General features: G+C 30.8%; 2 protein-coding genes across 2 annotated transcripts; one reads left to right on the forward strand and one right to left on the reverse strand.

Annotated features, from left to right (window-relative positions):
* LOC145149665 (small ribosomal subunit protein uS2-like) lies at positions 1-1814 on the forward strand. Its single transcript, XM_079075228.1, has 5 exons — positions 1-234; positions 579-841; positions 927-1124; positions 1226-1448; positions 1582-1814. Exons 1-5 carry the CDS (start codon positions 96-98, stop codon positions 1668-1670), a joined length of 912 nt encoding a protein of 303 aa, XP_078931354.1. The 5' UTR covers positions 1-95; the 3' UTR covers positions 1671-1814.
* A 1242-nt stretch (positions 1815-3056) lies between these two features.
* Positions 3057-5670, reverse strand: PDIL5-2 (PDI-like 5-2). The gene is made up of 5 exons (XM_079075240.1): positions 5398-5670; positions 4595-4698; positions 4092-4462; positions 3712-4019; positions 3057-3628 (listed from the first exon to the last, which is right to left on the reverse strand). The coding sequence occupies exons 1-5, from the start codon at positions 5596-5598 to the stop codon at positions 3320-3322; spliced, it is 1293 nt and encodes a 430-aa protein (XP_078931366.1). The 5' UTR covers positions 5599-5670; the 3' UTR covers positions 3057-3319.
* Positions 5671-11878: the final 6208 nt, after the last annotated feature.

Genomic DNA, 11878 nt, shown 5'->3' on the forward strand with positions numbered 1-11878 from the left:
ACTCGCATGGTTTTCGCTTTCTTTCCATCTGGGTCGTCTTCTATACTATAAACCCTGCCCCCAAGAAACCCTAACTGCAGAACCCACAAGCGAACATGGCGGCGGCAAAGGGCCAGAACGATCTGACGATGAAGGAGCTTGACATACAGATGATGTTGTCTGCTGAAGTTCATCTCGGTACCAAGAACTGTGATTTCCAGATGGAACGATACGTTTTTAAGCGCCGCAACGACGGTATACGCCCTTTCGTTCTTATTTTCAATTTCATTCGCTTTTATTACTCTGCACCTGTAAGCATTATTGTTTTCGGTTTTGAACTTTGCTCCTCAAGGTTGCAACATTCGTTTTAATCTGATCCACACTCAATTTCTATCAACATTTTGTTTTTTTCGATGAAAACCTACATCGATGATGTTTTTCATGTAATTTAGGTTATCATCTCACATTTCTATTTAGTTTCATTATTCATTGAAGGTTTCAGCCTTCATTAGCAATGTATAATTGTAATAGTAATATTAATTTTACGAAGAACTGAGCAGATCCCAATTGTCATTTACCATATTGTATGATTCTTTCAGGTATATACATCATTAATCTTGGGAAAACATGGGAAAAGCTTCAAATGGCAGCGAGGGTTATCGTTGGAATAGAAAATCCCCAGGATATCATTGTACAATCTGCTAGACCATATGGTCAAAGGGCAGTGTTGAAGTTTGCCCAATACACTGGGGCACATGCCATTGCTGGACGCCATACTCCTGGTACCTTCACCAATCAGCTCCAGACCTCCTTCAGTGAACCCCGTCTTCTAATCCTTACTGATCCACGCACTGATCACCAGGTTACTACAATGTTTACAGCCTGTTTTTATCATATTGAAAAGTTCCTTTCAACTTTTGATTTGATAAATTCATGTGATTTTACAGCCCATCAAGGAGGCAGCACTTGGAAACATACCAACAATAGCCTTTTGTGATACTGATTCTCCAATGAGATATGTGGATATTGGTATCCCTGCTAACAACAAAGGAAAGCATAGCATTGGGTGTCTCTTCTGGCTTCTAGCAAGAATGGTTCTTCAAATGCGTGGGGTTATCAACCAGGGGCATAAATGGGATGTCATGGTATGTAACTATGTGTAATGTACAATTAACAGTTTTTTTTTTTTCATTTGTTAATTTAAGACCAAGTAAATGTAAATGAATGGTGAAATTTGTTATTGCAGGTGGATTTGTTTTTCTACAGGGAACCAGAGGAGGCAAAGGAAAAGGAAGATGATGAAGTAGCTTTAACCACTGACTACCCAGACTATGGTGGTGGTGCTGGTGGTGCACTTGGCGGTTTTGGTGATCAATGGTCTGCTCAAATCCCTGATGCTCAATGGGCTCCCGACATGCCACCACCCATTGCCGCTGCCCCTGTAGCTGGAAACGGGTGGACTGCTGATGGTAAGAGAGCAGCAACTTTTATCTTTTTCTTTGCCAAAAATTTGAATATTTTTGATTGGTTTTGTTGTCATGTGTAAAAGACATAAATGCCCTTGTGATATTTTAATTTTGATTTTTGTGTTGTTGGTTTCAGCTCCGGTTGCTGGTGGTGAGGGATGGGAATCTGTGGCGGCACCCGTAGTAGCTCCGGTTGAAAGTGTTGCTGCATCTGGCTGGGAATGAAATTTGTCTCGTTTTGAAATTCATATTTTAGGTTATGGTATTTGTTGAGGAACTTTTGATGAAATAGGTTAATCATCTTCTGGATTTTGGTTTATCCATCTTCTTTTTATTATTTAAACTGAAAAACTAAGTTATTTGATTTAATTTTTCAGTTGCTCACGTTTTGGATGGTATTTTGAGGTCTTTTTAAATGGTTGTTATAAGCCGTATATGACTGTATGTGTTATTTAATATAAGTAAATACAACTAGTGGTGTTAAAAAAAATATAAGTAAATACAAAATATATTTAAATAAAAAAAATACGAAAAAGTAAAAAGGTAACGATCTTTCAATTAGTATGAATCATTTAAAACATATTACTCATCTTCCGAATAAGTTTGCACTATTTAGAAGTGTGCTGAAAAACTGAGACAAATCAAATAACAAAAGATAATAGCCGCAAAACCAAACAGAGTCATATTCATAAGACAATCTTCTTTTCATAATATTCTAACTTGAGATAATCTTTAGGCTCTTTCTTGTTTCCAATGAACTCAAGCTAGTTGCTTTGTTATTTTTACTGGTTTATGCAAACAGCAAGCCGAAGACCAAAAATCCAAAAAGAACATAATTATATAGGCCTAGATTTTAGTAGGTTTAATCGTTTAATGTCATAGAAATAGATAACAAATTGTTTTTTTTTTTTTTTTTTCTATAAAACATTGTTCAAATAGGTAACAAACTACTTATTTTTGTTCACACTACGTTAAAAGACTGTTTACCAGATTTAGGTCCCGTTTAATAGTTGCTGTTTGGGAAAGTGTTGTCTGTGAAATTTTTCTGACTGGAAAAAAACATGCTATTTGATTATATATCTGACTGAATGTGCTGAATGATAAAAAATGATCATATATTACCCTGTTGTTCTATCTTGTGATGGATGTAGTTGCTGAATAATTATAAAAACATACAAATTATTAAATAAAATCAAATTTCACAATAATAATAAAAATTCAACATGTATCTTCTTTTTTATGCAAATCAAGATTACTGATAAAAAAAAAGTTCGACACCTAAAATAAAACATAAAGATGTCGATTTTTTTTGTTAATAACAGAGAGAAAGGGCATCGAAAGGAAAAAAAAAGCAAGATGAAAAGCATGTATTTTTTTTTTGTTAGAGCACACTTGTCCAAAGTTTCATTGAGCCCATAAAGACATGATTTTAGGGCTTTCTGGAAAAAACATAAAGAGCCATTTTTTTTTATGCAAATCAAACAGTCTTCCGGTCCATTTAACCAGAAAGATCTGTTTGGACCTAAAAAATATCTAAACTAGACCTTAGTCTTTTATCATGCTCAGTTAGGAACATATAAAAAGAACATCAGAGAGCAAAACCCAATAAAAGGCCTTCAAACAGCTCCTAAAGACAATTAAAATAATGATATTTTGTAAACTCAAAGTTCCACTTGGTTACCTTACATCTTTTTAAAACCTCTCTTCCAGCTATTTTCAAATAATGATATGAATTGCTTCTATTTTGGATAACTTAAACCTGTAGCAACATAAAATCTACCAACCAACCGATGGTTCAAAATCAAAAGTCAAAACAAATACAGAAAAGTTGTGATAAACACTTCCAAAAACAAATCCTGTTGCACACGTATCATCTAATCTTCCTTGTCATCAGATGCACGTTCATCTCTGCTATCACCAACAGCGGCTGCAGCAGCAAGTTCAGACCGGTCCCGACCACCAACCACCAACGGTTCTTCTTTTCCAATGGTTGCAATAAGAAATATGACAGCAACCAAAAACACAAGGATGTAAACAGTTCTCATTCCAAGAAGTGAAGTTATATACCCAAAAAACGAAGGCCCAAATGTCTTCTCAATAGTTTTCCCATCTTTATATCTTTCAAGAAACAGCGTGATTTGTGATCCTTGATCCTCACTCTCAATCTTTTCTGAACCAATAACCTGATTCATATTCATACCAATCAACACAACATCAAAAACTTCAAAATATGGAATCCTAATTTATGAAAATGTTGGAAACTTACTGAGAAATATATTTCATTTCCATCCCAAACCACCATTTTAGGCAATGAAGTTTTCCTATCAACTTCAAAAGCCTCAGCAAACTCTTGCCATTGGTTAAAACTCACATATGCAAATACAAATTCACGATTTGCAGATGCAGCACCTCTCAGTAACTTTATAAATTGCTTTGATTCATAATGTGTCTCATCCTCAAAAATTGTCAAAACTATTTTCCTCTTATCATCTTTCAACAGCTTTAAACTGTCTGGACTGATCGGTAGGGTTAATGGTAAAAGACTCTGTTGAATAAACTCTTCCACAAACTTATCTGCATGTTATGTTAAAATTACAAATTTTATCATTGATTAAAATACACAATGCAATTTGAAACTTAACTAACCTTCAAATGGACCATAAAAGATGTTTTGTTCATTGAAGCTTGGATGAAGAGCTAGCAAAGCAGGTGCTTTATCAAAATCATATAAGCCCATGGTTTTCTCTGAGAAATCTTTTGCTACAGAAAACCATGCCTTTTTCTTGAATTTAATCGCCACTTTTGATAGTGCTGACTCATCAACATTAAACCCTATGAATATAGGGAAAAATGTTCCAGCTGCTTCAACAAACTCAGTAACACCAGAATCGGATTCAAGAAGAGTAACATCAGGAGCAACAAATTTCTTCAAGTATCGAACTAGTTTGTCTGCTTTTCTTGGCCCATAGTAGTCAGTGGGAACTCCATTCATAAAAATCTTTAAGGTGGGGTACCCACTGTATTATAATTACATCACAACAAATGAAATGAGTGTTTTAGATATATCTTCTAGTAATTTTGGAGCTCATAAAGAAACAGATTGAATATTTGTTGTTTATTGGAAAAAAAAATGAAGACATGGAACATACTCTATTTCATATTTTGTAGCAAGACGTGAATACTTTTCAGCATCTATTTTTGCAATCGCAATGGGCTTCTTTAATCCAGAAAGCATAGGAGCAGCTTTATCTAACTGAAATGAAACAATAACAGTTTCTCAGCTTTCATCACATGGTATACAATAAGTCACTTTCTCTGTCAAGTTGTTCTTTCTGAATTAAGTAAAAAAGAAGCACCCATATAGATTGATTAAGCAACAATCAAACATAGATAACTGGTTGGTTGTCTGCACATGATTAAAGTAAACTTTCAAGATTCTGCATTTTGTTCATTGTAGCCTAGAGCCTTGAAACGATGTTGGTTTAGAAGGCTTTAGGTTCCATTAAAGATGGTTCTTGACTTCTTGTCTCACCTTTGTCTGTTTTATAAAGTTGAAGTTACTAACTGTGTCTATGTTCAAATCAATTTCAAGCATCTCAAAAACGATTAGGAGTAAATAACACTGGGGATGCTTTATGTGTACACTATATAGTTTCCCCTGAGTTTATTAATGAAATTTATTGTGCATACGATTCTCTCAAATTACTGATCATCATCAACCTTCAACCGATTCATTAGTTTTAACAATAACCATAGTATGGATAAGACCTTTCATCCCAGGGACCTCTTGCTAAGTGAGGAGTAAGGTCACCTGGGGTTTAGCACATAAACACGATAACCTATGATCAGTAATTTACTACCGAATTACAAATCCCTTTTAAGTAAATAAGAAAAGATGCTGAAATCTGAACACACATAATATATAGAAACGCAATAAAAAAATAAGACCTACCTCTGGACTAAGACGTTTGCAGTGGCCACACCATGGGGCATAAAAATCAACGAAGATGAAGTCGAAGGATGAAATTGCGGCATCGAAGTTGGACTCATCAAGAACCAACACCTTCCCATCTAGCTTAAACTCGTGGGAAGAGATCGAAGGGAGAAGAAGCGAGACGATGGAAAGTGATAGTATGAAGAAGACGGATGACATCTTTGAAGAATTCCCAGAAACAAAACAATGGAATCTAAAACTACTCCAGTCTCCAAAACCAAACCATGGATCGGGACTTTGTCAACAGAATAACCATTTTACTCAAAAATCGTCCCTCGACTATTGGCTAACCTGCAGATCTAATTTATCACATATTTTTGCACATTTGATCTAAATTACTGATGTTCTATCATTTTGGTCCCTAATGTAGCCACTAGCGTCATTCCTACAAAAAGCATTGTTCTAAAAATTTTGATTTTTTTAGGCTTCTATTAATCTTCTTGTCCTTAGGCGCTATCGGGCCTTTTAGATGACACCTAACAATTAATCCCCATCTCGACAATGAGAAAAGCTGTAGAAGCCGGTAATTTTTTTAACTTTTTGAAGAATATATATCGCAATAGAAACTATTTGAAAATAATTAATGTTATATTAATTATTTTAACCTATTTTGATATGATATCAGTGGTATTTATTAATTTTTTTTTTATGATATTAGTCATATTTAATTTTTACTATTTGTATTTAGGGTCTCCGACTAGTCGTTGACTAATCTTTAGTCGCTAGTCGACCGACTTAGTACCGTCTAACGACGACTATTTGTCAATGTACTTACAAGTCAAGAATACATCAATACTCATGATCATCACAACAAACATTAAAATCATTACTAATACCATAAACTACAACAAAAAATTACAAATAAATCAATTGTGAAAAATTGGGAATTGCAAGCATTATCTAAAAATAAGTGTCGTTACAAGAACTAATAATAGTAATTATACAACTAATGTTGTATTTAAATAAATAAAATATGAATATTGAATGTTTAAATAATCTGAGAATAAAACTTTTCCAATTATTTTTTTAATTTAGTTTTAATAATAATTTATTTTATTAAGTGATTGAATGAATTAAAGAGTTTGATTGATTTAAATAGAGATGGAAATCATAAACGAGTCCCATGCGAAATTTGAAATAAAAAGGGGTACAAAAGTAAAGGAAGAGTACTCGTAATAGTATCCTTTATGTTTCTACACGAGAAAACACATATAGAAATTATTGTTCAATCATTAGACATATTAACTGTTAAAGAGTTATCCCTTTGTGAAAAGAAACGTTTTTTTAGGTTTGTTCTTATATGCATGTCACATGACTTTTATATGACGGTTGATTATATATTTGTTATTATTATTTTTCATTCCATAACACGTAACATGTTTAAATTGCTCTCACAAAAGAAGAAATATTAAGGAGTATATGAATGTGATGCAACAAATGTCATATACTAAAGCTGATAAGCTTAAGACAAAAGTTGAAGTCAAAAAATTGACATGGCAGGAAAAAAAGAAAGTTGCAGACGAAGAAGAAGAAGCCATTACAGAACTCATCAAAGAGCATACAAGATGGGTACGACTGTATTAATGATTATATATATATATATATATATATATATATATATATATATATATATATATATATATATATATATATTAGTTGTATTATATATTTATATATACTACAATCAATATTTGTATTGTAATGTCTTTTTGGCAGACCACTATGATTGAACATATGGACAACCAACAGATGAAATTGTATCTGAAAGAAAGATCAGAGAGTTTGAAAACTCTGAAGATTGAAAAGCTTGAACCCATCAAAAGGGTAGGAAATTTTCTTCCTAGGACAATTGGTAAAAGTTTAACGTGTTTGGTGAGAGACTTTGGTTCGAAAATTTCCTAGGAAATCCTTCGGAAATTTTGAGAAACTTCCTATGAACCACTTAAGTGAAACACTTCTAATGTAAATGTGAAAATCTTTGGCATATTTGAAAAAAATGATATGATTTGTTTATAATAATAAAATGGTAATATAAAAAACTACCATATAATTCATCGGTATTTCATACTTATTACCGAGGAACTTCTAAGGAAATGCCAGAAAGATGTTTTTCTCGGAAGTTCCTCGGTAATGAATAGGAAGTAGCAAGAAATTTCTGGTCTAAGGAAATTTTTGTAGGAAACTCCACATTTTTCTAGTAGTGAACATAAAATATGTTATTATAAGGTGGTTTTTTCACTAGTTGTTGGTATGAAATAAGGATTTACATTATAATATCATTTATAATTACATGGCTTAAATCATGTATAAATAGTTGAAAGAAAATAATATAAGTTAAGAGTTCTTATGAGGTTTTGATGATTTTGCAGGTGAAAAAGGTTCAGAAATGCATGAATGCAAAGAGCAGCGGAATCATGTCAACAGTATGGAAATTCCATAAAAAAGAGAACAAGTGATATGAACAAAGACAATTGGTTAATCACTTATGGTATATCGGTTAACAACTTTAATTTCTAATGTATTAGCCATGTACCTTGGTTGGTGGATCTTTTAAGTGGTATTAAATGGTAGAATATCTTATTTAGTAAAGAAAATCACATTCTTCATGATTTCATTTGTAATTTATTTAAAGAGACATGAACTCCTTGGCAATTATGGGTTTAATGGTTTAAACTTTGCTTATTATGTACTAATATCTCGATAACTGGGGATATTAGTATGGATTGGTGCTTAAATGATGATACTTATTACAGATTTCACAATAATGATCAAGTTATTATTATGGGTTTTCTAAGTTGAAATCTAAGAGATGGAACAAAGCAGAAATTACAAAGATGTTTTGGGCCATATCCCTACTTTGTAAATTATAAATCTGGAAAGATTACTCTAGATTGTGCTTTAATATGGATTAGGTCAAAATATAAAAGAGAGATTTTATAGGTCATATCGACTTAGGTCATCTTGAACTTTATAGAGCTCAATGGATTGCCACATCATATTTTTACAATCAATATAATTCTATTATTTATTTTTCTACAATGCATTGAACTCTACAAAGTTCAATAAAATATTACAAAAATGTATTTTATAGTATATATTTAAGAATTAAAAACTTTCTTTTTTTCCATTGAATATATTTAAGAATTAAAAACTTTCTTTTTTTCCATTGAAGAGTTCAGTGACTATTGAACTTCAAATCCATTGAATGTCAATGTGACATCTCATAACGGTAGAGTTTCATCCATTGAATGATACTTAGACTCGTCACCACATTCAACTATATCATTAAACTCATCGTTGTAGATGCTCTTAGAACTCATTATATGTTGACACGTTGAAATGAAACGTTAAAAGTGATAAATATGCTCCAGAAAGGAGAAGGAATCGGTAAGTAATGACGTTAGCAATCATGGCCACAAATACATGAGTTTATGTGAATTTAAACACGATCACTTCAAATTCAAGTGATTTGCTTTTGTAAAGTGTTAATACTTTACGTTTTAATAATGTATGATTCTATATGTTTTTTTTTACCAATTATGATGGATATGGTTGTTTGTATGACATGATAATAAGAATGTTGATAGCAATTGCATAAAAATTGAAAATATATATACCAAAAAAACGTGGCATTAAATTAGTTGAAGGTGTAGAGTATGTAGACAAAAGATATGTCTAGGGTCTAAAGTTGATAATAAAGGGAAAAGTCAAAAATGACTTTGACCACATAGTACCTAACATTAATCTGGTCTAGGTATGTAAACAGGGATATGTTCAGGTTATAAACATATTTATAATATTATTTTTATACATTTTTTTGGTATGAATCATATCATTGCCAGTTTTTTCACCCCTATAATAAAAGAGTTCTTTATACTTGACATACTAATCATATTTATAATATTATTTTGTTTTTTTATATTAATTAGTTAATTATAATTGGTCAAATATATTTAGATCTTACTACAATGGTTGAAAAAGTTCTACGAAGTACTTGTTAGTTAACAGGCTTTCTTGGAAAAGTTTGAGTGAAAAAGTTTCACAAAATATATACTCAATTATATTTTATAGAATGAATTTATTCTTAATGAATTTATGAATTTTTGAATCATGAAAATATATATAAATGTACATTTTATATTACGTAGCTTTAATGAGTTTATGATTTTGAGATTTAACAAAAAGTTATTCAATAAAAACTTACTTTTTGTTGGATAACAAGTTACAAGATTATTAAAAAAACATAATTATTAAACAATATTTTTTTGGATAACCTTTATTTATTTAGTTTATTTATCTAATATGTTATTTAACAAAATAAAATTATTGACAAAAAAGAAAGAAGTTTGATTAAAATGTCTTTACCCCACATCAGGGTGAAGGTAAACAAGAGAATATCTCATCTTTTATAAATATAAAAGACTATGAAATTTTCTAAAATGACTAAGCCATGAGAATTTTCTTGTGCTTGCCTTTATTGGACGTTGAGAGTATTCTTTAGTTAGATTGACTTTGTTGGCAGGTGTCCGATTAAGTTTCAAATTTTCAAAAATGGTTCCTGACTAGATTTTTCTTGGTTCAAATTGGGTTTTAAGTAAAAAAAAAACTTATTTAACTAGGTATATTGAGTTGAACCGCTAAGAGTTTGACTGAGTTGGACTGAATTTGGTTAATATCTGAGTCTTTTGGCCGAGTTGGCCAAACTCGTCTCGGTTGGAGGCCGAGTCCGAGTAACTTGCCTAATATTTGGTGGAGTTAGCCGAGTTATACAACTATGTAACTAATACAATTTTAAGTTCCAACCTTATAAAAGATGTATATTTTATTATATGTTTAACCTAATGATAATATTTAAGATAAACTTTTTAATTTATACATATATTAATAATATGTTCCCTTATGAATAGTGAACTTGCCTTTGTTTTGGCAACTTTGCCCCTTCTTTTTTACCCATTTTGACACTTTTGGTCATTTTTTAAAAACCTTTTTATATTCAAAGTTTGGCCACAAAACTTTAAAGAATTGACAACTATGGTCACTTTTCTAAAAACTTGCTAATTCCAACCCTTCATAGTAAACTTGCCTTTTTTTTTGTCAACTTTGCTCCTTCTTTTTGATCCATTTTGACACTTTTGGTCATTAGAATCAAAAAAATTTCATTTTTTAGGAACCTTTTAATATGCAAAGTTTGGCCACAAAACTTTAAGGAATTGATGACTTTGGTCCCTTTTCTAAAAACTTGCTAATTCCAACCCCTTTAATTCTTTAGTCATTTTGACACTTTTGATTTTGACACTTTTGGTCATTGGAATCAAAATTTTTACATTTTTAGGAACCTTTTAATATTCAAAGTTTGACCACAAAACTTTAAGGAATTGACAACTTTGGTCTCTTTTTCTAAAAACTTGCTAATTCCAACCCTTTTAATTCTTTAGCCATTTTGACACTTTTGGTCCTTACAGTCAAAACTTTTACATTTTTTCATAAAAAACACAAAAAACGGTCCCGGGCGAAGCCCGGATTTTTCCGCTAGTTTAGTATGAAATTATTATTTAATAAATAACAATAACAACTTAAATTTCTTTATATTTTAACTACATAATTTTGTATACGTGCAACTCCAAGTTTCAACATTATATCTTTTAAAATAGTTCAAGATAATTATAATATTTAAAATTATTTTTAGATTTATTATAAATTTTTTATTTAATTGTTATTAACAATGATTAAAAATCATCCTTTAACTATTAATAACAAAGGTTTAGTTATTTTTAATATAACATTTTTTGTCCCTATTTTAACTCGGTAATTTTATACATGTGCAATTCTAAACCGATCGATTTGTGTTTGTGAACTTAAAGTATATAACTTATAACCAATTGCTGAAATTTGCCATCTTTTTAAATATAAAGTAAATAGAATAGAAGTAAAAAAAATCATACAAATTACTCCATCAATGTTTTAAATATACATTGAAAAAGTTTTTCTATCGAAATACAAAACGTTTTTATATTTTTGGACTCTGAATACTACATTTTGAAATGGTTAATGTCATTGTTTCCAATAAAATGTTTAATTTTATGCACTACTATTGTAATAGTTAACATTATTACGTTTGTTTAGTTTTTTGTTAAATTTAAATAAAAACAATTTTTTCTCGAAACTTTGGAATTTTTTTTTTCGAAATTCGCAATTTTAGTCCGAAATTTATAATGTTGTTTCAAAAACAGTCAAAACAATGTTTTTTCTTGGTCTGAAATGCTCATTCCAGACCAAATGATTATTTTTACTATTACTTTTATTATTTTCTTAAAATACACGTTTAAAAAGTAGTTAAATTACTTAATTTTTCTTTATTTTTCCTTAAAAATATATATTATATTTATTAATAATGCAAAAAGTTATGAAAATTGGTTTTAATCCCCTACAGCCGAGCAAG

Source organism: Lactuca virosa, chromosome 1 (genome assembly GCF_052849685.1).
Source record: "Lactuca virosa cultivar CGN04683 chromosome 1, Lactuca_virosa_CGN04683_v6, whole genome shotgun sequence".
Classification (NCBI taxonomy): Eukaryota; Viridiplantae; Streptophyta; class Magnoliopsida; order Asterales; family Asteraceae; genus Lactuca; species Lactuca virosa.

What these genes read in the sequence shown, in the direction of transcription:
- LOC145149665 (XM_079075228.1), top strand. Translation starts at nt 96, where the DNA reads ATGGCGGCGGCAAAGGGCCAGAACGATCTGACGATGAAGGAGCTTGAC. An exon ending in ATCCACGCACTGATCACCAG is followed by an intron (nt 842 to 926) that starts GTTACTACAATG and finishes GTGATTTTACAG; the next exon opens with CCCATCAAGGAGGCAGCACT. An exon ending in GGCATAAATGGGATGTCATG is followed by an intron (nt 1,125 to 1,225) that starts GTATGTAACTAT and finishes TTGTTATTGCAG; the next exon opens with GTGGATTTGTTTTTCTACAG.
- PDIL5-2 (XM_079075240.1), bottom strand. Translation starts at nt 5,598, where the DNA reads ATGTCATCCGTCTTCTTCATACTATCACTTTCCATCGTCTCGCTTCTT. An exon ending in GCAAACGTCTTAGTCCAGAG is followed by an intron (nt 4,699 to 5,397) that starts GTAGGTCTTATT and finishes GTTTCATTTCAG; the next exon opens with TTAGATAAAGCTGCTCCTAT. An exon ending in GCTACAAAATATGAAATAGA is followed by an intron (nt 4,463 to 4,594) that starts GTATGTTCCATG and finishes ATTATAATACAG; the next exon opens with TGGGTACCCCACCTTAAAGA.